The 25,861-nt window shown below is 32.6% G+C and overlaps 1 protein-coding gene across 1 annotated transcript in view; it reads left to right on the forward strand.

The window, feature by feature from the left end:
* LOC124355913 (heat shock factor protein) overlaps positions 1 to 25,861 on the forward strand; it is a 45,398-nt gene that overhangs the window by 12,338 nt on the left and 7,199 nt on the right. The window contains exons 3-9 of the mRNA XM_046807066.1: positions 5,740 to 5,867; positions 10,592 to 10,795; positions 15,426 to 15,554; positions 15,669 to 15,802; positions 18,775 to 19,305; positions 19,407 to 19,409; positions 20,743 to 21,033. Coding sequence (XP_046663022.1) covers positions 5,740 to 5,867; positions 10,592 to 10,795; positions 15,426 to 15,554; positions 15,669 to 15,802; positions 18,775 to 19,305; positions 19,407 to 19,409; positions 20,743 to 21,033 — 1,420 coding nt within the window. The remainder of the gene's footprint in view (positions 1 to 5,739; positions 5,868 to 10,591; positions 10,796 to 15,425; positions 15,555 to 15,668; positions 15,803 to 18,774; positions 19,306 to 19,406; positions 19,410 to 20,742; positions 21,034 to 25,861) is intronic.

Consider the following 25,861-nt stretch of genomic DNA (forward strand, 5'->3'; position numbering starts at 1 on the left):
ATAAAAAATAAACCATTCGAGATACAAAAAGTTTATTATATAAATGTTAAAACTACAGCTTTTCTCTACTTTTCTACATATTCACCATACAAATTCAAGCACTTATCTAACAGTTAACTAATTCTTCTAACAGTTTTTGAAATTTCGTCTTTAAAAAAATCTGCCGCCTGAGAACGTAGCCAACCTGTCCCAGCGTTTTGAAGCTCTTCATCACTCGCAAACCTCTGAGATGCAAGCCACCGCTTCATTTACGGGAAAAGATGGAAATCACTGGGAGCCAAGTCCGGGCTGTAGGGGGGTCAAAAACGTCCCATTTGAACTTATCCAAAAGTTCTGTTGTTCTTTGAGCTGTATGAGGGCGGGCGTTGTCATGGACAAACACAACACCAGATGTCAGAAGACCACGACGCTTGTTTTGAATTGCTCGTCGTAGCCGTTTTAAGGTTTCACAGTAAGCTGCAGCTGTAATGGTCGTACCATGCTCCATAAATTCAATGAGCAAGATGCCCTTAGCATCCCAAAAAACTGTAGCCATCAATTTTATCGCTGAAAAAGATTGGCGAGCTTTCTTTGGCTTGCTTGGCGAAGCGGTATAACCCCATTGCATTGACTGTTGTTTTGTTTTGGCATTCACAGAGGCTACCCAAGTCTCATCTCCTGTAACGATCCTGTTCAAAAATGTTTCTCCTTCAACGTCATACCGAGTAAGAAAGTCTATGGCAGAACTCATTCTTTTCATTTTGTGATCATCGGTGGGCACTTTTGGAATCCAACGAGCACAAAACTTGTGATAGCCTAGTTTTCCTGTCACTATCTCATGCACAAGACTTCGAGAAATTTCAGGAAAATGATCTGAAAGTTCTGAGATTGTGAAGTGACGGTTTTCACGAATTTTCTCATCCACTTTGTTCACCAAGTCATCACTGACGAGAGATGGCCTACCACTCCGGTCTTCATCGTGAACGTTCGTTCTTCCATTTTTAAAAAACGAACCCATTGACGGACTACACCTTCGCTCATAATGTTTGGGCCATACACCGCACTCAATTCACGATGAATTTCAGCTGCTGTGTAACTTTTCGACCACAGAAATCTTATTACACCACGCACTTCACACTTGGCGGGATTTTCTATCACGGCGCTCATGTTTTTACGTTGTAACTAAAGAACGCATGATCGCACGATGCTCTCCCTTGCACAGCTAGAAGCGTACTGAACGGCTGCGCACGCCGATGTGAGAATGGCGGCGCTACCCCCACTACTTATCGCACCACGCCTAAACGGTGGTTACTTTATGGACGACCCTCGTACTATAGAATACTTTATCACATAAATAAGTTTTACTGATTCATTAAATGAATTTCTATTACTTATAGCTTTAATACATTCAGGTAGGTTATTGTACAGCCTTTTTTGCAGATAATGAGATGATTTTTAAATTAATTTCAATCTGTAGATAAAAATAAAATTACATCTGCTTTGCGGGCATTAACCCACAACATAATTCTGTATTGCAATATTGAGTGCATTGCACTTGGAGTGAATAGTGAAATACTAATCGTCAAATACCTAATACCAGCATTTCTAGGTATTTTAGAATACATTTTAAGTAACTGTATATGCTATATGATGTAAACATCTGAATAATTTATTGTGATTAAAATAACATTAAGAATGATTTTGAAGTATCTGTTTTATTACTTAACAGATAGTAATTAATGTCTTGTTAGGGTTGGTACACACCACACCAATGTATATGTTGTGTAACAGGTTTCACTAAGGTCTCATTCTATATTTAAAGTCTGTAGCTAGGCTATATGTGCTAAAATTTTATGTGTTTGTACCTTAAATTTAGTTTACAAATGCAATTTTCTGTGATTTTATCGTTCTGCTATTTAACCTAATTAAAAAAGTGTTGTTTAGCAGATTGGAACCATTTTAGCATGATCATATTCTGTATATTCCATTTTTGCCATATAACAACTTTTTGTACATTTTTGTTCGTTTTACTATTATACAAAACAAAAATTTTGCTAACAATCAACCACATGCCTAGTAGGTATTTGAGTTTGAGTGCTCAACATGTCGTCTCACATTCACAGGGTGAGGCTGAGATTGGATCAATAATTTTTTTATATTGTGTATTAATAATGGTGTATAGTGTTTAGAAAATTTGACTAAAACATTGAGAAACATTTAAGTAGATTTGTTTAAACAAATATTTTTCTGCCGTTGTATGGTTTTCTAGTCGTTTTCTTAGTTGCTTGTACGAAGATAAGGTCCACCTACATACTATGTTATGGTGAGAAGTTCCGGCTGTAATAAAAATATAACAAAGATTTTTTCTCTGCATGTATGAATATTTTAACCAAGTAGGGTTTATATATCAGATCTAATATAAAAAGTTACTATAATCTTATTTCTATAGATTTGTGTGATGTTCATATTTACATGTTTAAAATAAAGGAAGGAGTTTTCCGATTAAGTATATATACATATCTAAATAGCAATTTATATTGCATTCAGATACCACAATTGTTAGGGGTCTCCGTCCCTCCCCTGTGTATGTTACTAGTGCAACACCATTTATGGTATCAGCATAACACTCGCTATCGTAGACAGGTTAAACTCCATAATCTACGGTTTTATAAGAAAAAAAACTTACTTCATTGGAAAAGTATTTTTATATCTTTTTTAAAAAGATAAAATATAAAAATATTTAGAAGGCAACTAAAGAATTATTTGATCAAACTTACCCCTTATTTCTTTTGTAGAGATTTTGGAAAATTAAAATAAAACAAAATCATTTTTACTATGTATATGTACATTTTTAAATTGTGTGTGTTTATGTGTATGTGTACAACATTTATATTGTAGTTTTTCATTATTTAATCATTAGAAGTAAAAATTCAATATGTTAACCCGTTTATTGTTAGTATGTTATTTATTTGTAGTTTTCTGGTACTATTCTTTTTACAGTTCTACATTTCCATGAATAAAAGAATGATTGAATCTAGTTATCAGCTGAAAGTGTTTACCTGCTGAAACAGACAGGGGTCTATCTCCATCAGACCATTAGTCACTTGCTGTGCATGTGCGTGTGTATGTTGCTACCAGGCTATTACTACTCATTATCTTTGTTGTTGTCATTAGTATGAAAATTCCTTTGTACAACTTTGTGCCGACACTTTCTTTTTTAGCCTGCAGAATTTGTATTTTACTTTGTATGTAGAGCATAACATTTCATAGAATTTTTTTAATGTTTTTAATTATTGTATGGATGTACTAATGTGATTTTCAGAATTGAATTACAGTGCAACCTCGTTAAGTCGGACTAGCCCCGGGATCGCGGCTCATTGGACAACGAAAATCCGGGTTAAACAAAGAATGTTGAAAAATAATTTATTGCAGATAACACCTAAAGTACACATTACAATGATACAGTTTAATTTTTTCTGATAAATATTGTTAATTTGAGTTGTGACAACTTTGAATGCTGTTTCCGTGCCGTGCGGTCACGCCGGTGTTGTATCTTTGTGTTGCTCAAAATAAACCATTAACTCGCCCACAAATGAGATGCTGCTTCTGCTTGCCTTATAACTTCAATGTTTTAGTGCTGTCTTCATCAGGTTCTTCCTGTTATTGGCATCTTTATCGCAACATGTCTTAATACATGTAATTATTGATTTCTATGATCAGTCTACTCAAAAAAAGTTCGTCCCATGCTCGGCAGTGTGGGCCTGTGGCAAGAAGCAAACTTTCAATTTTCCTGAACGGGTCCAACTGAAAGAGCACTGACATAAAGGGGTCCAATTTAATAAGATTAAACTGTACTAGAAAGATTTTTACACAATTAGATTTAATACAAGATTCTTTTTATGTTCAATAACATATGAAAAAATTTAGTTGATCAATATTATTGTGGCAGATGTTTCTCAATAATTGTTGACACTTTGAGATGCCACTATCTTGTTTTAGTAAACAAAAAAAGGTACATTAGTGTAGTCATGGAAAAAAACTGGTTATTATTTGAAGGCCATTGGCTGAAAAAATGTTACTGATATAACTTTAAACTTTTGTAAAATATTTAATAACTGTAGAAAAATTTAAATTATCACTTTATTTAAAGTGCGTCAGAAAACACAGTTAAGGGAAATTCAATGACAAACTTTGGTTCTCTATAGGATGTTCACAATATAATAATTTGATGTTTGGTGATTATTTTACCATACTAGCGTTATATGTAAATGCTCAGCAATTCAGTAAATTACATTAGTTCTCCTGCTAAGTTGCTGAATTTTTTATAAATTAATATGTTAATGAAATAATAATTACTACCCTACATTAGACTCAATTAACTGTATTATTTTTTTGAAAACACATTTACTTGTTTTTAGAAGAATTTAGTAAACAAAAACTGTCGAATATAAATTTATGACCATGGAAGTTTGTGTTCTTTTATCTAACAATTAGCTTAGTCTCGTTGTTCCCATTAATCATAATTCAGATATGAAGTATAACAATGTGTGCTATCTTTTCAAACTAGAAAATATGACTTGTTTTCCAGTTGTATTACAGTCAGATATGTTTTGAATTATATGGAGAAATGTTTAAAAAATTTTCTTTATTAAAAGAATTAATGCTTATAGGATTGAATTTTCCAATATAGTTATGGCTTGCAAAACATGATTAGATGTTTTTTTAAATGTACATGGTACCTCTGATTAGATCTTAAGAATATTGTAAGCCTTATTGTATTAAAATAAGCATAATGGTTACTGTATATGTCTTTGTTATTTTTACTTAGTCTCTGTCTGTGTGTATTTATTTTTTACGGAATAGCCACTGTTTTGAAACCATTGGAACTATTAGTTTTTTCCCTCATTTAGGTTTTAAGACCAATGTCCATTGAAAGTAACAGATTTATAACTAAGTATTATCAGTGTATTTATGGGAAGTATTAAATTTGTTTTCTCATAATGTAAGTATAATTTAATGAAGTTCGTCAATACAATTTTGGGTGCTCTTTCTATTCATCACTAGTCCAAAATAAAGAATTAAACTTTAAATTAAAAAATGTAATTAACGACACAACAGGGTATCGAAGGCCCTAATAGAACGTAACAGGAGTGTTACCAATACATGTGGTGAAGTTATTTTGTAGGATGTAACTTACTGAAAAATGTCATATGATTTTACTCTGTTAGCAATTGTTTATACTATGATTTTCTTGTTGCCATCATGGTTATTCAGTTTTAAAATGTTAGAATTTTATTTTTATCTTTAATTTTAATCTTTTTACTCCAAAATCAGTAGAGTTCTTCCTTGGACCAACAAGCCATTGTCCCAAGGTACCCTAAGTTTCAAGTCCCCTATCAAGAGTTATTGTACGGATGGACTGACAATTACACGATTTTAAGAAAAACCAGTTGGTCCTTAATAAATTATATGAATTGAGTGATTGAATTACGAGAAGGTTATTAAAGAAAGTATTAAACCAAACAGAAGTGAATTACAAATGGATAAAATTAATCATTTTAGCTATTGAGAGTAAGATATCTGTCTGAAAAAGTCATCAAATGACAGAGAGTTTATCTTACAGATATGTATTTAAATTTAATAAATGTTCTAATAAGTTTAACACCATAGATTAAGTTCATTTTTCAGTTATAATTATTTCTGTTACTGGAAAATATTTGATAGACCATTTTTTTCACATTAAATAATTTAATTTTTCAGATGGATTTCACAAGATAACATCACCTGACTCCGGAAGTATGAAGGTAGAGCCTCCAGATGAGATTAAATTCTCACACCCTTGCTTTGTAAGAGGTCATTCCTACTTGTTAGACAACATCAAACGGAAGGTAAAACATGTTTATTCATAATTTATTTTTCTAATTTTAAACATACAAATACTTTTACAGTAGTGATAAAATGTTGGTACTAAATAAAAGCCTCTTAGGCACATTTTTTATTTTGTAACTTTTGCATTTGTGACAATTATAAATTGTATTAGGTGGAAGCTTCAGAATTAAATGAGTTCCTATGAAACTCCTATTTTGTTTACATACATTCTGGTAATAAATATTTTTGGTACTATGGACACTTCTTAAGCTCCTTTAATATTGTGACTTTTACAGTTGGAAAAATGTGGTTCGAATAATAAATGGAACACTTTGACTGTGACAGTAAAATGTTATTGAAATCAAATCGATGACTTAAAATACTTTATCCTGTAACATTTGTTTTAGTGAAAATATTGTTCACCTTAAATATGAACTTTATTTGAGTTAAATCTTATTATTGTGACTTTCACACAGTTGAATATTATTTGTATTAAATTAAAGCCCTTTAAAGCTGCTTTATTTGTTACAACTTTTTCTACTCATATGTGCGATTTGCACTACCAGGCATCTCTTAAGTCTGTTGTGTTGTCACCTTTCACATTGTGATTTTTACACTGGCAATAAGAGGTGTGTTACAACAGTATAATTTTGTAAGGGAGGACGAATGAGTTACACATTGGCTTATAGATGTAGCCTGATATAGTGCACATGCACATGCTGTTCACAGGACCTTAACACTGTGTCAGTTGACTGCTGGCAGTTCAATGTCAAACCTGGTATTGAGTGGTCATTGCTTATTTTTTTTGCAGCACGATGGAGTGAGTAAAACAGCAATATTGCATCAGATTTTATAATCAACTTTTGAAGTTGAAAGATTGAAAATTTCACCAGACATTTGGAGAAGATTCTGTGAGTGTGACACATATGAAGGAAAAAGGTTTAACAATTGTCACATTTTAGAGGACAGTAATCCTCGTTATGGAAGACCAGTAACAATTCAAAATGATATTTATAAATCAATTAAGTTTGTGTTTTAGTGACAGAGGATCAAAGTTTTAATGTCCGAGAACTACTTACAGATATAATAATTAATAGTGGTTCAGTTTATTAGGTTTTAACAGATTTTACCATGCACAAAGTTACTGCATAATTCGTTCTAAAAAATGTTTCAGCAGAACAAAGACAGTTACAGTTTGCAAAGGATTTGTTAGAATGCATACATAATGATACTAATTTTCTCAAAATGGCCATCATATGTTTCTCAAACTTCAGGTTAATTTTTATCTAGTCAAATTCTTGTGTACTGGCTCTTCAGTATTCTTAAGATATTGAATTAACTCTCAAATTATCAATATTTTCCTACAGTAGTAGTAATTACTTATAGAAGACTATTAAATTTATCAAAAATACTGTAATAACTGTGTTTTTATTGTTAAGAGATTTACAAATTTGAACTGAAAGTATTAAACTTTCTTATAAATAATCTGTGATAAAAAAAATAGAAATGTTTTTTAACCCTTTTAGCCCCGGCGTCCGATATATCGGACAGAGGTGGTCTAGCTAAAATGCCCATTGTCCGATATACCGGACGTCTCGAGAATTTAATGTAGCTGGCTAATAATATGTCCAAATGCCATCAGTTTCGGTATAGTAGTCGGTGAAGAAACGGGCTACATGCAAAAACAATAAACCTTCCAATTGGCATCGTATTTTCGTCGTCGTTGAGCGTAGTTTATTTGTCGATGTCAGCTGTCAGACGACTTCAGTTGCATTGTTGTATGCTGACTTATAAACTCAATTAGTTTGCGTGATTGAAAGTGGTTGTTTTTCGTGTGATTTATTGTATTATTAGTAAAAAAACATGAGTAAACGTTGTAGAGAAAAGTTACCAGTGAGTGAAAACACTTTGATAAACACTATTATTGGTACTTTGGGATTATACTGACTACACCCAGACATGAATCGTTATTTGACATTTTGCTTCTACTGATTACTAGATTAGCGTAGAACAATATTTCGTCAATATAAAACAGGAATTGTCTTATCGCAAACCCCTCCCCATCCTCAGACAGAGGTCAAAGTCGAGCGGTCTAGGAGATAACGTGATTGCAGAGTCTCGCCGCCCGTCCATCTGGTGCGTCGCGTTATTGTACTTCCGTGTTTTACCTCTACATTTCTCCAAACACAAAAATTCAATAAAAACAAACATAATCAAACTAAAACTAAACTCTTTATTGAAAAAACACTCAAAACTTGTTTTTATTCTTGATCACACTCCGCCACCCAAAATGCGAGTGCCACGCCTTCGCACTGATGTCAACGAAAGAAAAACATCCCTAGAGATAGTACCTATCAGAGTAAAATATCAAATTCTAGAGGATCTGATCAGAAATATAAATTGAATTGTAATGGAAAGGCAATTATGTACCGTGCAAATCATGTGATGCCTCGTGGCCTATCGTAATCAGGATTCTCGAGAAAGATAAGATAACAGCGACAACAATACCGATCACAATGCCTGGAAATGCTTGTAAGTTTGTAATTTTGTAATTAAAGAGTTGTTTTTTCGTTCTATCATGTTTGTTTCTATAAATTTATATTTTTGTGTTATTCATCCTGGTGTGGTCGGTATAATCCCAAAGTACCCTATTATTAGTGATGAATGTGCTATTTTTGAAGACAATGAATTGAGTTGTTTATATAAAATGTATATATTGTAAATATTTTTTCTTTTACTTTTTTGAAAAATTAAACAAGTTTTGTTCTTACAAACCATTACAATTACTTTGTGATATTTTACAATTGTTTTTATTTCAAAAGTGCAAAAACAAGTATACACATATCTGTATACTTCTACTGACGTGTATGTGGAAATATATGAAGAAGTGCTTATGCAGCAATACAATTAATTAGATATATCTCCTGGTTCCTAGATTTATCAAGGAAAGTTCTTCAAATTTTGTGTGTTTAGTAAGAAATATGTGTACAACAAAAATGCTTCATTTTTTAGGGGCTACAATTTTTTTTTCTACCCTTTATGTATGTCCAAACTATACAAATAAAAAAAATAAAAATTTTTTTATGTATAAATACGCTAAGAAAAAACAAATCATTCTGTAAAAGTACTTTTTAACTATTACATCTAAGAATACACTTATTTGTGAACAATTTAAAACAAAAACCTAAACATTATCTTCAAAAATAAGAAAACTAGATGTATTTTCCCTCAATTCTGCACTGCGGTCCCTTATCGCCATGGGCTTTCTGGCAAGTCCATGGAAAAATGGCTGGGGTTAAAAGGGTTAATCTATTGATTGGTGGTATAATTTAATTTCTTTTAAATATCTGTGTGATTTCCACTTAAAGTAACTACTCCACATCTAGCCACTGTTTTTCATGATTTCTTTTTTATCACAAATAAAAAAAAATGTTAAAAACATTGGAAAGTTATGAGCTGTAGTCATTTAATTACTTCCGCTCTGTAACTTTCTTCTTTTTATTTCTTTATGCCTTCTTCTCCTTTCTTTCCAACTTATTTAGTGTTTATGTGTGTAAAATCAACAGGTCTTATCTTGACTGATATATATATATATATATATATATATATATATATATATATATATATATATATATGTATATTATTTGTTGTGAATTACTTTACAATTAAAACAAATTGTTTTTAAAACATTGGCACTATATTTCGGTGAAAACCGTCTTCAGGTGCAAAAATTGTATAAAATATAAAAATATAAAAGGAAACAGTACAAACGAAAGTAAATAAACAGTGAATAAGTAATAATAATAAATACAGATGACATGAACTAAACAATTGTTCCATATGTTGATTTCAAATTGAGACGTTTTTGGCTAAGTTATCTGATGTTGAGTCCATGTGGAATTTTGCTTTTTAAAACCAATTGGTGTGCTTGTTCTAATGTTCTGAGGTAAATTGGGTTTGAATTTGTATGTACTTGCCGAATAGGTTTGACTGAATATGTATTTTCAAAAGTTTCATTGTGATTTATACCATGAGTCACGACAGTTTTCTTTAAATCTTGGTGTTTATAATCAAATCGGTGTCCTGTCATTCTTGTCCTCAAGGTATTTGTTGTTGAGCCAATATAATCTGCTGGACATTTTTTACATTGAATTTGGTAAATCACATTTTTAGATTCACAAGACAAGTTGCCGATGATAGGATATGTCTTGCGTGTTTTGCTACTAGTGAATTTTGAAGAATTTGGTAACATTTTACAAATCAAACATCTTGGTTTATTACACGGATGTGATCCTTTTTGTTTTGGTATTGATTTTTCATTGGTGTTTGTCATTGGTAATTTAGGTTTGACCAATATATCTTTAAGAATAGGAGGTCTTTTAAAGATTACTCTAGGAGTTGTTTTAAAAATATCATTAGTTGAACTAGAATTTTGTAAGGTATTAAATGCTATTTTAAGAATATTATTAATTTTGTGAAGCCCTGGATGGTATTGAACTATTAATTTTGGATCACTGTTTTCAAATTTAGAATGTAGTGTTTTCTTTTTTACATTAAGTTTATCTTTAAGTAATTTTCGTGGATAACCTCTTCTTAAGAATGCGTTCATAATATCGTCAATGTATTTTTCCAAGTCATTTGTATTACTACATAATTTTTGAGCTCTGCATGCTAAACTTTTTGGTAACAGTTTTATAAGTGGTCTATATGTTATCAACAAGTAACCATGACTCCTGTGTTTCAGATTGGTCTGAGCAAGGTGTACCCGAACCAGCCTGGGGAAAAGTATAATCTCAACAAGGTTCTGGCTGACATGCAGCAGATGAAAGGGCGTCAGGAGAACATGGACTCACGGTTGACTGCCATGAAAATAGAGAATGAGACGCTCTGGCGGGAGCTATCCATATTGCGGCAGAAACATATCAAACAACAGCAGATGGTCAATAAGGTATCATCAGTCAGTTGGATGATAGAAGATTGAGTTAATGTCAGTTCAATATTGTCATTAGTTATAAATAATTCTTTTTAGTATTTAAAAAGGTAAAAGTTGTATTTGTCATAAAATTAAGTCATTTTAGATTCAATATCTGGAAAGATTCAATGTAATCTTGTCAAAAGCAATTTTATTGTCTAAGGTAGCTTCTTTTTCTTGTGGATGTTCTGTTGCCAAGCTCTTGTGAGCTTCAAAGAAAAGTTAGGGGAATATGAAGTTCTAGTAGTTTATAGTTTCAGCAGTTGAAAAAACCTGAAATAAGCCTTGAATTTAATTTATAAACCTCTACAGCTAGTGACTAAATAAATCAACATGCTTCATCGCTACGACTGTGTCGTAAGGCCCAGTTCACTTGTGAGCGAGAATTGCACTATCCTAATGACAGTGATTGGCAGCGATTGGTCCTAGCATGATTTAGTAGTAGTACCTGATTAAATGGAGTGGTTCACACTCCGGAAGCACACCAAAAGCCGACCAGTTTATGGTTTCAGTAGTTCTACAAACCGCCGAAAACAACCGATCAGGTCCACCTTGAGAAATTCACCATCCTTGTCTGATGGGTATTTTAGTTTAGTAACATGGTTTAGTTTAGTAACATTTTAATTAAAGTATTTAAGTTTGCTATTTTATGCACTTAAAATTTATAAATTGAATACATTAGAGTAAGTTTGACACCATTCATGTACACTTGTGCTTTATGAATAAAATTTTGAATTGAATTGAACAGTCTAGAGCTACATCCGGTGCACTTGGAAAAGTATCAATATAAACATTACTTTGCATACATAATAATAATAATATTTAATAATATAATTTTAATAATAATGTTTTATGGTTTTTTATTTGAAATATATAATATCTGGGCACTATTTAATAAAAACTGTAGTTTATTGTTTGTTTATTTTAGTCACTTGTATATCAGATAGATCACCTTAGTGAAATATACACATATTTACGAATAAGCTTTTACATGAAAATTTACTATCAATATTTGTTTTACAAATGAAAAATGAAAAATGCCCTTACTATAGAGGTGGAATTAGGGCTATTAAGCTCTCTCTACCACTCAACCTCGTATTGTATGTAGTAAATTTACAATAGTTTGATTTAATTACTGTAAATGATTAACTTATACTTAAAATGGAAAATAAAAAAATTGCATAGCCTACACAGAATTAAATGAATTTAAAGTAAAAATCTATGTATTAAATGAATTCAAAACTTAAAATACAAAAGAAAAGAGTTTATATATATATATATATATATATATATATATATATATATATATATATACAAAATAATATACAAAATACAAAATAATTGAATTGTAAAAAGTAAGGGCTATGTGGTATAGTGGTGGTAGCACACTCACCCGGCAAGTGAGAGATTCGGGTTTGAGTCCCGGCAGATCAAGTACTTTTTGTGATTCAATGTTTGTTGAATAAATACAAGAAAAATTGAAAATGAAAAACCAGAAGCAAAGACACATTCTATCACTCTAAAACACCGACTGACCACATGACCACAACAAGCAGCATCACCCGTCACCCCCACAGACCCCCCAGCAGCAAGCCTTTTAAATTATTAGTTAGTATTAAATTATAATACTATATAATAGATTTTCTCATCAGAGTTTGTAGTTTTGCATGGCAAGATAGTGCATTTAATAAGCTTGGCAAAATGTTCACCTAAATTCCAATACTATTTTAGTGTTATACAATTTTATTGTGTTTGCTGTAAAAAATATATCAGTGAAATATAAATTTCTTGCTTTATTTCTAGCTTAACATGTAATAAGTAAATTTCTAAAAATGTTAACTACGTTATTTTAATTGCATAAACATAGTAAATTTCTCCTACGTGAAATATGATTCATAATCCCATTGAAATTGTATCTACTAAAAATTTAAATGATAAATTTTATTAATATTAGAATACTTACATGGGATGTATGAAAAACATAATGCATACAAGTATAATCCATCATGAACTATGCATCCACTTTTTTTGTATGAATATTTGTTGTCTATTAAAATTTACTCTTATACATTTTTAATACAATATTGTAATGGGACTATGAATCTTCTTGAATATAGGAGTGAAATTTACTATTATCAGTTTTAAAAACATGTTAATTTTTATTTAATCATTTTCTACATTTAACTGTTGCATTGTGAGTTTTGGCATGTCACATTTTATGCATATGTAGAAATAATATTAAAACCAATATTTATTGTAGCAAAAAATTAATATATCTAATAATATGTATTGAAACGAAGCATTATTAATTGTGATGTCATAGATGGTGCCTGGATTGTTCATAATTTCCTACAAACAGTTCTATGTCGAACACACAGACATTCATATTTCAAGAAGAGTTGAGCGTCTGTCAGTATTGGCAATTAACTGGCAGCTCCTTTGAACCGTCCCATGCTCCCACGTATCTACTATGAAGCTGCTGTAATTTGCGATCTATTAGTGGTGGCGTTTGTTTGTGATCGTCGCACCTGCACACTGACACACTGTGATCAACCAGCTCACGCTTGCTCCTGTGAACTGCTCTGTAATGCGACTCAACATACTACAAAGGCCGAATTCACACAGGCCACAAAATGTTGATGAAATGAAGAAACCTAGCTTTTTGCGCTTTATAGTCCACAAATCGCTCAAGAAGTTGTAAACAAAGGATGAGTGCATTGATGCTTTGAAAGCAATAAACAAGTTAACCCATTGCGGATCAACGACGTGAGGGTGACGCGGAGCGAGGCGTGGACCAAAAGCACAATGACGTGACCCTCACGCGGATGACGTGGTACGGATGACTCATTTGTTTTGAACGCTTATCGCTGTTATAAGCCTCGGAGATATTTATAGTCAGTTTTCCTGGACTGGCTTCCTATCTTATCTCTGATACTCGTCCACAAATACTCCCCTCGTTATCGGTCAATAACGTTATTATTTGCGACAAATTGTTTGTCTGAGGCGTACAGTCGTGGCGTTCTATTTTCCTTTGCCTCGTGTGCGTGTACGTAAATAAAATGGGTGACAATTTACGATCATCTGAATTAGATAGACTATTATTAGAAAATGGAAGTGATGAAAGTGATATCGATAGTGTTATTGAGGATGGAGACGGTTCTATCAGGCGTATTTGTCCACGTTTTCATAATTACGCGGATACTAATGTTGACAGTGACGAGCGGGCTAGTGACCATGATTCAGATGTTCAGACTATTTCAGACATTGTTCCTGGGACACCACCGGATGTGGAAACTATTTCAATATCAATAAAAACGCTCAAAGTAGTGCTTCCGAGGATATTTATGAATATACTTGAATATACTTCTAGTATAATATACTTGTCTAATATGATCTGTATAATGTTTATATAACATAAATAACAACATAAACAAACAAAACATGTATAATTAGCGAGCGCGCTAAGCAGGCAGGTAGGCGTGCAAACACTGCGGGTGCTGCGTTGCAATACGGATTAATTCGTACTCTAAGGCCCGCGCGCGCGCCGTTTTCACGATCCGCAATGGGTTAATAATCTAATGTTTTTTCAGATGTATGGTAGTAATGTTTTCGCTTTCTGGGATCTTTCCTAAGGTCTAAGTGCAGTAGCAGAAGGTTAAACTGACTTGATAGAAACCTGGAACTCAAGATGGTATAAATTCAAAACTGTCTTGCTACTCTTCATTCTTTTCTGCGTCACCTTAAAGAATGGAACAGTGTAGCATTATAAATAGTAAAAATTGTTCTCCATTTCATCAAGAGACGACTCCTGAATGATGCAGGGAAGGGGACCTTGAATTGCAGTAGAGCGCCGAAACATGCATTAGCAGTCTATATTGGACCCTTGGTTTCGCTGTCACAGCCAACAGCTTTTCCCAGTGTTCCATTGGCGTTTTGTGGCCTGTGTGAAATCATACTAAATTGCGCCAAGACCAATTGCTGCGCGATTGGGCTTGCACAATTCTTGCTCTTGTGAACCTCTTCTCTTGTGGGCCTATTAATAGTAAGAGTTCTAGTATGATACAAGCGGAAAATATTATCCTCTTTTATGCTCATTATTTACCAAACCACACCGTTGTATGCATACCATAATATTTTTTTAGGTACATCCACCCATTCCTGCACCAATTATTGACATTGTTAGTGAAATAACGAAAAATTTTATGTAATTTCACCTTTCTGCTGCATCTAAGTTATGTTAATGTCTCAAATTTGTCCTGCTTCCAACACAATCTTTTTTATATTCTTATTTGTATTGTTTATAAAAACATTCGACCCTGAGATTACTATTTTTTACTATATAAAAACTGTAGAAGAGCCATGAATTTGACAGTTTTCGGACTTGATTTTCACAAAGAGCTATAATTATGACGTAAATAGGTTAACTAACTAAAATGGAGCTTAGCTGCTTTGACTTTTTCCAAATTAAGGTCTTAGAATCTAAAGATTTCCTTTTTTGTCATGGAAAGTGATTAGTTAAATATGTTTATGCTGTAAATGTTGTTTAATTTTATACATAAAACCCAAGAAGTTTGATTGGAACAAAGATTTGGTCTGTGTTGAATAGCTGATCCAGTTTCTTGTCTCTATCGTACAACAAAACAGCTTCAGCGTCAAAAGGAAGTATCCGAGGATGATAGTACACAACAAGGGTGCTCGCCTCCGCCAGGAAAACACCCTACAAGACACCAACAGTGTAAGTAGTGTGTAGCATATAGTTTGTAGATTATAAACAATCAGAAATATTGATATTGAGAATAATCTTGATGTTTGTAACATAACACAATCTAATGTTGTTGTATATGAATAGCCTATTAGTTCTCCTACTGGTCCTGTTATTCATGAGTTGGAATCTGCGGAGGCAGAAACACTGCTGGATGGTGTTGTAGAAGAAACAGAAACTGAGACATCTCCAGAAGATGTCACTGACTATTTCTTGACACAGTAAGTAGACTTGTCGAATTAGATATGGATTGCAACTGCTGTTTCTTGAAATCCTTTAATCTACTAAACAGATATTATACATAATCACTAACTCCTTACTGTATGATATAAAACCTATTTAATTGTTGTTGTACAGTAATTTGTTTCAAGAATGAGGTACATTTTGTAACAAACATAGTTTGTTGAGAAGCTATTTTGCATTGGATGAAGATTGGTTTGGATCATATTATTGAAACAGGGTAAGGTGTGATTTGGAATTGAATTGGTTAAAGATGCATTTGAAATATCAGATGATATTTAAACACAATTTAAAACAAAGACAAAGGCATTATGCTTCTCATTAAAATATTCAAAATACAATTTAATTATAGTTATTTCAGTTAATTATTTTCTCAATTTTCAAGTCCAATATAAAGGTTACAAGATCAAAATAGTTGTTGAGATTTTTTACGATTCTAATTACTTGTCATTCAAAAGAGGATACAACAAATATTCAGTGTACAATTTCGCAACATAAGAACAAGTAAATTCATATTTTAAAATCTATTTGATGCTTATTAATTGGTCAAAAAAAACTATGATATTAGAGTGAAACGAAAAGAAGTAAAATTACTTACTCAATTTTAATAATAATAATGGTTCTTTATATATCAAAAGGAAAGTTATAAATCAGATTACATAGTTTTAATTACATTATTGTTTTTAATTTAATAACAAATTGACTCCCCTAGGCTTAGCCTGTTTGGGGTTACTTTCATTATATTATACACCTGAAAAAGTGTACATTATCGACAATGTTCTTATTGTACTGAGATTATTTTAATTCACAATTCGCTCCACTTGTATGTTTTGTATAATGTATTATTTTTATCTTTGACACTGTCCAGATGTGATAACTATGAGGCAATAACATATGGTTTATGTGGTAATGAATCTCTTGATTACTATACTGGTTCATCACAACAGCTGCTTCTCTGAGAACACATTTCTTTTACTCAAGTAAAAATTACATAGAACTTTTGTCCGTAATTTTGATAGACTTAATTTAGAAATCATCTGTTTTTATTTCCATAATTTGTTTTTCAGTCGGATAGTAAATGATATTCAGTCCATAATATGAGACTAAAAAATCTTTCTTTCTTATTGTTTAATTCTATAAACTTATTAAAAAAGAGCTCTTTAATAAAATAAACAGTCTTATTACACTCTTTTTCTGCTATACATCAATATAGCTATTTCTAGTTTAAGTATTAACAACAAAGGCCTAGATATTATAGTTTCTTTGGTATTTAAATCTTTCCATTGTTTAGAAAAATAACCATTCACCTTATTTTCTATTTCTTTATTTTTCATCTGTTCTTAAAATATTTGTTTACCTTTCGTGTTTTTTTTTTTTTAATTATCAAAATGTGTTCTTTTTTAGTTGCCATATTTATTTCACCTTATTCTTGTTTCATGTTTTTAATACTTAAAAAATACTCTTTATAATACTGAGTGTTCAAAATTGTATGCATGCTAAAGAGATCTTGGAAACTAAAAGAGATAGAATCAAGATTAAACGGACAGAGTTGGGCATAATAACAAAACCAATAATTAAATGTGGTTACATTAAGTCTTGATTGTGTTGCTCACTTGCTGCACTCAAAAAACTGCTTTTGGTCAAAACTTTCAATCTCATAGTTATCTTATTAGTACTTATAATGGAACGTTTTTTACATGCAGTGCATATAATTTCTTCTACTTTTTAAATATTATAATGAACAAATTTTCAAGACTAGCAAGTAAAAAGTGTAGGGTATGAGTCAATTTTTGAAATGCAACAACCAATTCTTTTCTTAACCAAAAGAAAATAAATATTTTATTGATTTCAAAAGCGCCATATATACTATATTTTACTAGTGGGTTTTTAAGCAAATAAACTTGTTTTTTATGGTTTTTTGAAAGGAATTTTTATTTTACTATTCAGATGGTTTGTAAACCTGACTGATGTTTTACTGCATAAAGTGTTATAATCAGCTGTTACGTGAACATAAAAATTATCAGACAAGGTCAGCCTAAAAATGATTTTTCCTGACATTTTTGTAACTGATTAGCACAATAGCATGTTAAGTTTCAAATTGTAACTGGTATGTATTATCATTAAAACAACTGCTGTATTTTAAACAGCTGAATTAATAGTTGACCAGTAATGTGATTATTATTTTGTTGTTACCATTATAGTTGGTAAATAAAAAAGTCATGTTTACAGTTTCTTCATTTTTATATTTTATAATCTAAAAGAAATAAAAATCATCATGTAAAAATAATTAAACCACCTAATTAAATTTTTAAAATAACACATTTTACGCTAACTAAAAAAGTGTACTGGCCTGCATTTTCAAAATACTTGGTGTTATGGGATTTTTTAAATTTTGGAACAAATTACTTACAAAGTTTATATGTGCAGAGCAAAACACACAGTGTTGAAATTTTGTAGGATGTGCATGATGCAAATGGGTTATTGAAAATCTTTTATAAAATTAAAAGCTACTTCAAGAACTGAATCATTATGTTTACCTAAAATAATTAAGTTATTTTTTATGTTCTGTTTTAGTTAAACTAAATTGCTTTAAAAGTTTAATTAGGTTGTTTGATTATTTTTATATGATTTTTATTAGTTATCATTAATTAAACAACAATAAGAAACTGTTTTTCCAAATTTATTTAAACAATAAAAAGAATTTAAATTTTATAGCAACCAATTAATGGTTTCTCTCATATGACTTTTGAAAGAAACACTAAAAATCTGTAATTCATCTTCACATGTAACAAACATTATTTAATGACGTAAAATTTCAATGATAACATCTTTAACAATTAAACAGAGCTTAAAGAGTTCCTGGGACAACGGTTCCCCACAACAATTTTTCTTTGATAAAGTTGAGACTTCCATTTTTCAGTATATCTCAATATGTTTACCTTGTTTACTTTAGGCCCAGTGAAGATATTGACGAGGTAGTTGTCAATGCAGATGTGCCTGGTGATGAATTGATCCTTGGCATGCCGCAAAATGTACTGATAGAAAACCGTCATCACAAGGATTCCAGCGACAATACAACACGAACAACAACACATTTATATGTTCCAAAGAAAGAACCGCAGATAAGACCAAAAATATTAAAAGTAATCACATCTAAACAGCCAAAAAAACTACAGAGGAACCAGATCAGAGTGGGATCAGTAGGACCTGTGACATCGGAGAGTTCTCATCAGCAAAAAGCCACAGCCGTACAGCAAAATATCAGGGTGAATCCACAGCAAACTACAATCAGTTTACAGCGGATAGGTAATAATAGGCAGAAGATTAAACTCAATGAATGGCAACTCCCACAGAAGAATCAACAGCAACTGTTGATTAAAAAACAACCTGTACAGAGTAAACAACAGCAGACACTGCAGAAAAGGAAACAGCAGCCAGAGGGAAATTCACAATTCGTATTAAAAAAAAAAAAAATCAACAAGTAGAAAGCCAGCAAAAAGAAGTAAATCAGGAGCCAGTGGAACAAGAGTTGATCCTTCCCGATCAAGGACAGTCGGAGCCAATAATCAACATTCCTTTTGACAGTGGGTGAGTTGAATTTTCAGTTTTGTGGTAAAGAAAAATATTTTATTATTTGGTTATCGTGTTAGTCACAACTTCTTCGTGTATAGTTGATAACTTGGTGGTCAAAGGGTGGTAATCGTGTTGAAGTTAAAACTTCAAGTATAGTTGATTCTTGGTGGTCAAATCGTGTATGATCTGGCAATTACTGTTATCAATTCAGACAGAAAACACTTTCATTCCATCTGTTTTACGTGCAAGATAGTGGTTGTCTTGTAACATTTCTTTTTGATTGAATTGCAAAAGCTGTCCAGAAAGTAACAAGACATTTTAAAGTAACAAAATAACTAGGTTTTAACAATTAAACATTTTAATTTTAAAATACAAAAATAACAAGGTATTAACAATTAGAACCAATTTTGATTTTATATATATATATATATATACACATAAGGTGCAATTGAAGCTATTACCATGACAAGTATTTCAATAATCTCAGTACGAATATGTTACTTGTGATTTCAATCAGTGGTTTACACCAGTATGCAGTTTGATGTGATTCCATTGTGTGCCTTTTTATTTCACAAGTGACATGATACACCCAAGTTTTTCATTCCTCATCATACGATCGATAATTTCATTACAACTTTTGTCATAACATTTAAAGAAGGTCAGTGCTGCGGACAGTGTTTTTGTGATTTTTCATTAGGCTTTTCAGAATTCACCTACCATACAATTTGTGATATTCTAGTTTTTTCACCACAATTTCATGCACCAAACCTTGTAAAATTTTGGAAAAATGTCTCTAAAGTTAATTTATTGTGTAATAATGTTTTCGAAAATGTTATTGAATTTCATCACCAGTTCATCGTTGACAAGGTTAGGCCAGCCACTGCAGTTCTCATCAAGAACATTGGTATGTGCATTCTTTAAATCAATGCATCACACGGCTCTCATTCATCTTTTCTTCTTCACATACGTCTCAAAGTTGGCAATCAATTTCAATGGTTTTGTGGTTTTTTTGCCATCATTTATGATAATTTATGATAAATTAGTAGAAAATATAGTCTAATAATTTGTATACAACAACTATTGATTTTCATATAATTAATTCTCAAATGGTTGTGGTTTGAGATGCTGTGAAAAAATCAGTGTTCCTTTCTTGTAATTGTATAAGTAATATGCAAATCAGTAGGTACATTAAAATTGTGCTTCAGTGGTTTGAGTTGTATTTATGAGTTGTTTTATTATTTGAATTCATCATTCCCTCATTATATTATTTGATTCATAAGTGATACTGGTTGTAATTGAAAGTCATGTGTGTGTATTGCAAAGTTATTTCTGTTCTATCATGGTATAGGTCCACTACTACCAGTTCTGATATGATGGCCGAGGTATATGCTGGTGACACCACGGACTTCAGCATTCCTGTGGTGGTGGAGGTGCCTCCCCTCGGGGACACTGTTCAACTGGTCTCCCCACAAGCTCCACAGGATCTGCTGCTCGCCTCCCCCTCAGTGACGTCGCACACTGAACCTGCCCCCTCCCCTGTCATCACATCTCCCACACCCAGAAGTGACATGCAGGTGGCATGTGTGGATGACTCTCAGGTTAATGGCACACCGCCTTTGACCAGGTCTGCTGTGTTTTTGTGAGTCACATGACAAGATGATTCTGTAATAAAGAGACTATTTTAGGCATGAAAACACTTTCTATGATGTGTTATTTTTGGCCATCTTCTGTTACAAAATATTACTACAGTAAAAGCCCGCTAATCCGGCATCCAATGGTTCGGCACTTTCATTCATCCGGCACCGTCTTAAAAGAAATCGCGGTAAATGAGATATTTTAAGCGCAGTGTGAAACGTACAGTTCGCAAGAGCGCTCGGAAAGGTTCGTACTCAGTCGGAAGGGATTGTATGTGACGCAGTAGCTGTGTGTGATGGGGTTCAGGGCCACTTGCCGGTCCGCCGTTACGTGTTTGTCTAGCGTCTAGCGTCTGCCTCAGTCTCAGTCACTGTCAGTTCGTACTCGAGTGCAGTCGTGAGTGTTGTGCTCGTTCATATTGTGTTTTAACTTTCTCAAAGTTGTGCCCTATGTTTTCCAAGCCCGGCTCATCCACCAGCAAAGTTGGAAATAAACGTAAGCATGTCACACTTACCATTCAACAAAAGCTAGAAATTATAAGACGTGTAGAAAAAGGTGAGAGTAGAATGAAGCTAATGGAAGAATTCAACATTGGTTCATCAACAATGTATGACATCAAGAAGAATAAAGAAAAGTTTACTTTTATTTAAGTCTCAAACTACAAATGTCAAAGACATGCAGTCTCAACAAACTTTAAAAAAACCTAAACTTGACGACCTTGACGAAATTTTATTCAAATGGTTTAGCGCTAAGCGGTCTGAAGGGAAGCCTGTGACTGGGCCCATGATCATGGAAACAGCTAAACAGTTCCGTGAGGAATTAAAAATAGATAGATGAGAAAGAATGTGCCTTTTCTGATGGTTGGCTGCACCGATTTAAAAATCGACACGGAATACGGAAGCTTGATGTAGCTGGGGAGCTCCGATCAGCCGACCAAAATGCGGCTGAAGAATATAAAGCTGAATTTGAAAATCTAGTTGAAGACTACGATTTGTCTGCATGCCGGATTTACAACGCTGATGAAACTGGCCTACTTTGGCGTTGTTTGCCTAATTCGACTTTGGCAGCAGGGGATGAGAAATGTGCCAAAGGCTTTTAAAAAAAACAAAGACCGTTTGACAATTTTGCTATGTGGCAATGCCTTAGGGGACCACATGTTGACGCCATTCGTCATCGGAAAAAGCAAAAAAGCCAAGACCTCTGAAAGGCATTACCCACCTACCCGTAATATACGATGCTCAATCCAATGCGTGGATGAACTCCGATTTATTTAGAAATTGGTTTTTTTCCACCACTTCGTCCCATCTGTAAAAGACAATCTGAAAAAACCGTGGCTTACCTGAAGACAGCAAGGTTGTGCTCATCCTAGACAATTGCAGAGCTCACCCTGCAGCGTCTGAGTTGATATCGGGAAATATTTTTACCGCATACCTCCCGGCAAATGTCACTCCTTGATTCAGCCAATGGATCAAGGAGTGATTTCAGAACTTTAAATGTTTTTACAGAGCGTCTTTTCTTTCAAGGCCTGATAAACTCAGAGTGTATGGTGGTTGATTTTCAGAAAAAATTCAACATAAAAGATGCAATTTTCGGAATCGCCTTGGCATGGAAAAAGGTCAAGCCCACCACTCTACAGAAATCTTGGCGAAAAACTATGGCCAGCTGCCTACCAAGAAGAGGACATTGCTGTTTCAGTCGACAATGAAGCAATACTGGACTTGGTGGCCCACAGTTCCCAAGACGAAATAAGGAAAGTGCCACAAGAAGAAATCTTGGAGTGGATACACATTGATTGCGACGAGCCAGTTGAAGAAGAAATTACGGATGAACTGCTCATCAAAAGTGTACTTGGACCTCAGTCAGAGCCTCATCCTGTGGAGTCCGAATCAGATGGTGAAGAGGGGGCAGATGATGATCCAACACCCGTGCCTACGTGGAGTGAAGCAAGTGCCACTATCGACACGTTTATACGATTTGCCGAACGCAGCAGCTCCTACAATGCTTCAGAGCTTGTAAATTTATATGTTCTGATAAATGACTTTTTAAAGAAGAAACGTGATACAAAAAAACAAACAGACATTAGGTCTTTTTTCAAATAAAATACTGTACACAAAAATTATGTTTACCATAATATTTATTACATAATTTACGCACTAGTTAGCCTACATCTAAGTTAACCTAAGTTTAGAAATGTTTTCTAGGCATTAAATGTTCATTTTTTTGTTCAAACTAATGTTTGTTTAATTTTATTTATCTCCTTAGTAATTCTTTAATTGTTTACACGTAAAGAGTGATTTTTTTTTAAAGCCACACTCTGAAAACTTAGACGACGATATTTTTAGCCCGCTATCATCGCTAAAGTAGAAAAAGTAAAATCAAGCTACTGTACATTATCTCTTTGGGACTGAAAACCCAGCCACTATTTTTAAAGAGTGATTGTATTTTGGCTGAGTTTTCAGCTTTTCTGAGTTAATATCACTTGATTTCACTCCTTTTACTTTAGTGTGATACGATTTTAGCGGCTAAAAAACCGAATTTTCCGGCATTTTCATATGACGCTCGGTAATCCCGGAATTTTCAATAATCCGGAACACTTCGATCCCCGAAAGTGCCGAATTAGCGGGCTTTTACTGTACTTTACTTGACAACAGTATGCTAATATACAAAAGTGGTCAATGTAATTTCTTTCTTCTAGTCATTCTTAATAGTTACAATTAAACTGTTATTTAAAGTGTGAAATTTAGTTAACTAAATCTGTGATTTACAGACAGTGATAAAATGTTTTAAAAAAGACAATGAAAAAGTTACTTGCCTAAAATGGTTTTTATTATAAGAATTGTCTGGTCCCAATTTGGTTATCTCAATATTCTGATTAAAAAAAATATATAATCAAGTTATGATTTGTGGCACTGCACTAAACAGTTACTAAAATCAGTTTAAAAAAATCCATATATTGAAATAACTCTCAACCCATTTATTATTGACATTAAACAGGATTTTTTATCGTTAACTACAGAGTTTAATGTTGGTATAAGTCCCACGTCTTTTATAGTTTGTATAACTAACAAACAAAGAAAATAAATAATTTGTGTAATTTACAAACAAAGAAAATAAATAATTTGAGTAAGTACAAAGAAGGAAATTAAAGAGGAAATATATTTGCTCATCAATATTTGAAATTGGATTTAATACAGATCAAAAATGTTAGTTATTTATGGATAGTATATTTAAGGGGTTTTTACTATTGTGACAATCTTTAATTTTAATTGTTGTCTTGTTTATTTTAAAGCAATAATGAATGTCTCATAAGGAAATTGTACTGAGACAGTACAGAAATTTATTAACTTTAGCTTCTTGTGAAATATTTGTGACACTTGAAAAATATAGCCTACATATATAACCAACAATATATATATATATATATATATATATATATATATTTATTATATTATATATATATATATTTATTTATTATATTATATATATATATATTTATTATATATATATATATATATATATATATATATATATATATATATATATATATATATATATATATATATATATATATAGCCTAATATGTAAGAAAACCAACACTGTGTTAGAGCCGGTTTGTTGTGAACTTTGGCCAAGTATGTAGTAAAGGCTGATTTTGCAAGTTGACAAAGAGTAGGTCCATTGCAGGAGGCCAGCCATTACATTGCTCTTTTTATACCACAAGTTCTCAATTTCAGAGGTGTGATTTGTCCTTCCAGTCATCAAAGTTTGGTCAAGTTGAGGTTTTCAAAGTCTCTTTATTACTTCTTTTTTGTATGATTTCTGCAAAACCAAAATTCATCTAACTCAAACAACCCAACCTCAGAGATCATAGTTGACTGAGCATTGTTATGTCATCATGCAGGGTATTGGACGGTCATTGAAGAAGTCCACACAAATTTAAAGAGGTATAGAAAATGTTTTATTATAGTAAGTATGACTCAGTCAGCAGTTATTAACCCATTGGGGGAAACACACACCCTAGATGCAAGCCGCTCGGCTGGGACAGAATCCAAGTGGGGGTTATATGGGCTACATTTGACATTAAGCTGTTCATTGAATTTGCCTGTTTCCACTAGATTACATATTGTTTAGATGATAACCGTATAATTTGATTTTCATGAGTGTGACTAACCTATTGTTGATTTTTATTGTCTGTTTCACTTGTTATCAGCTGTAAACTGTATTGTGTGACAGTTTCTTTACATTACGTATAATGGTGGATAAGTAGAAACTTGCATGAGTCTAAAGTTAAAAAGGTTTTATAGAATGATTGTGATTATAATTCAAGTGATATATGCGTCAATAATGCCAAGTACAGCTACCTCTTTGTTGCGCAAATTTGTTTCAGGCTTTTTTACTGTTTTATATTAATAAAGGAAGAACAATGTGCATACTACTACAATGTATATACTATGGAAGAGTTTAATTACTTTTTTAAATTCATGGTTTTGAACTATGAATCATGCTAGAGAATACAATAGTGATTGACTTTTGCCTGGAATAAATAAAAAAAAAACAAAAACTCAGACTAGTATATCTTTTTAATGGTTCAATTTTAATGCCAATGGAAGCAATTGTGTTTATCTAGAAAAAGTAAAAGTGAGTTAAACACTTATAATAAGTAAAAAGCATGACGCCGAATGAGATGAAAGGGAGTTTGGGGATGAATTTCATGGCACATCTACCCCTCAGGTTTTTAGCTAACACTTGTGTACCCAATCGGGTACACACAGTGCTTTCGTAAAGCATGTCTTGCACCCGATGGGGTAAAAGTTGCTTTGCATTTCCTTATT

This window comes from Homalodisca vitripennis, chromosome 2 (genome assembly GCF_021130785.1).
Source record: "Homalodisca vitripennis isolate AUS2020 chromosome 2, UT_GWSS_2.1, whole genome shotgun sequence".
NCBI lineage: Eukaryota > Metazoa > Arthropoda > Insecta > Hemiptera > Cicadellidae > Homalodisca > Homalodisca vitripennis.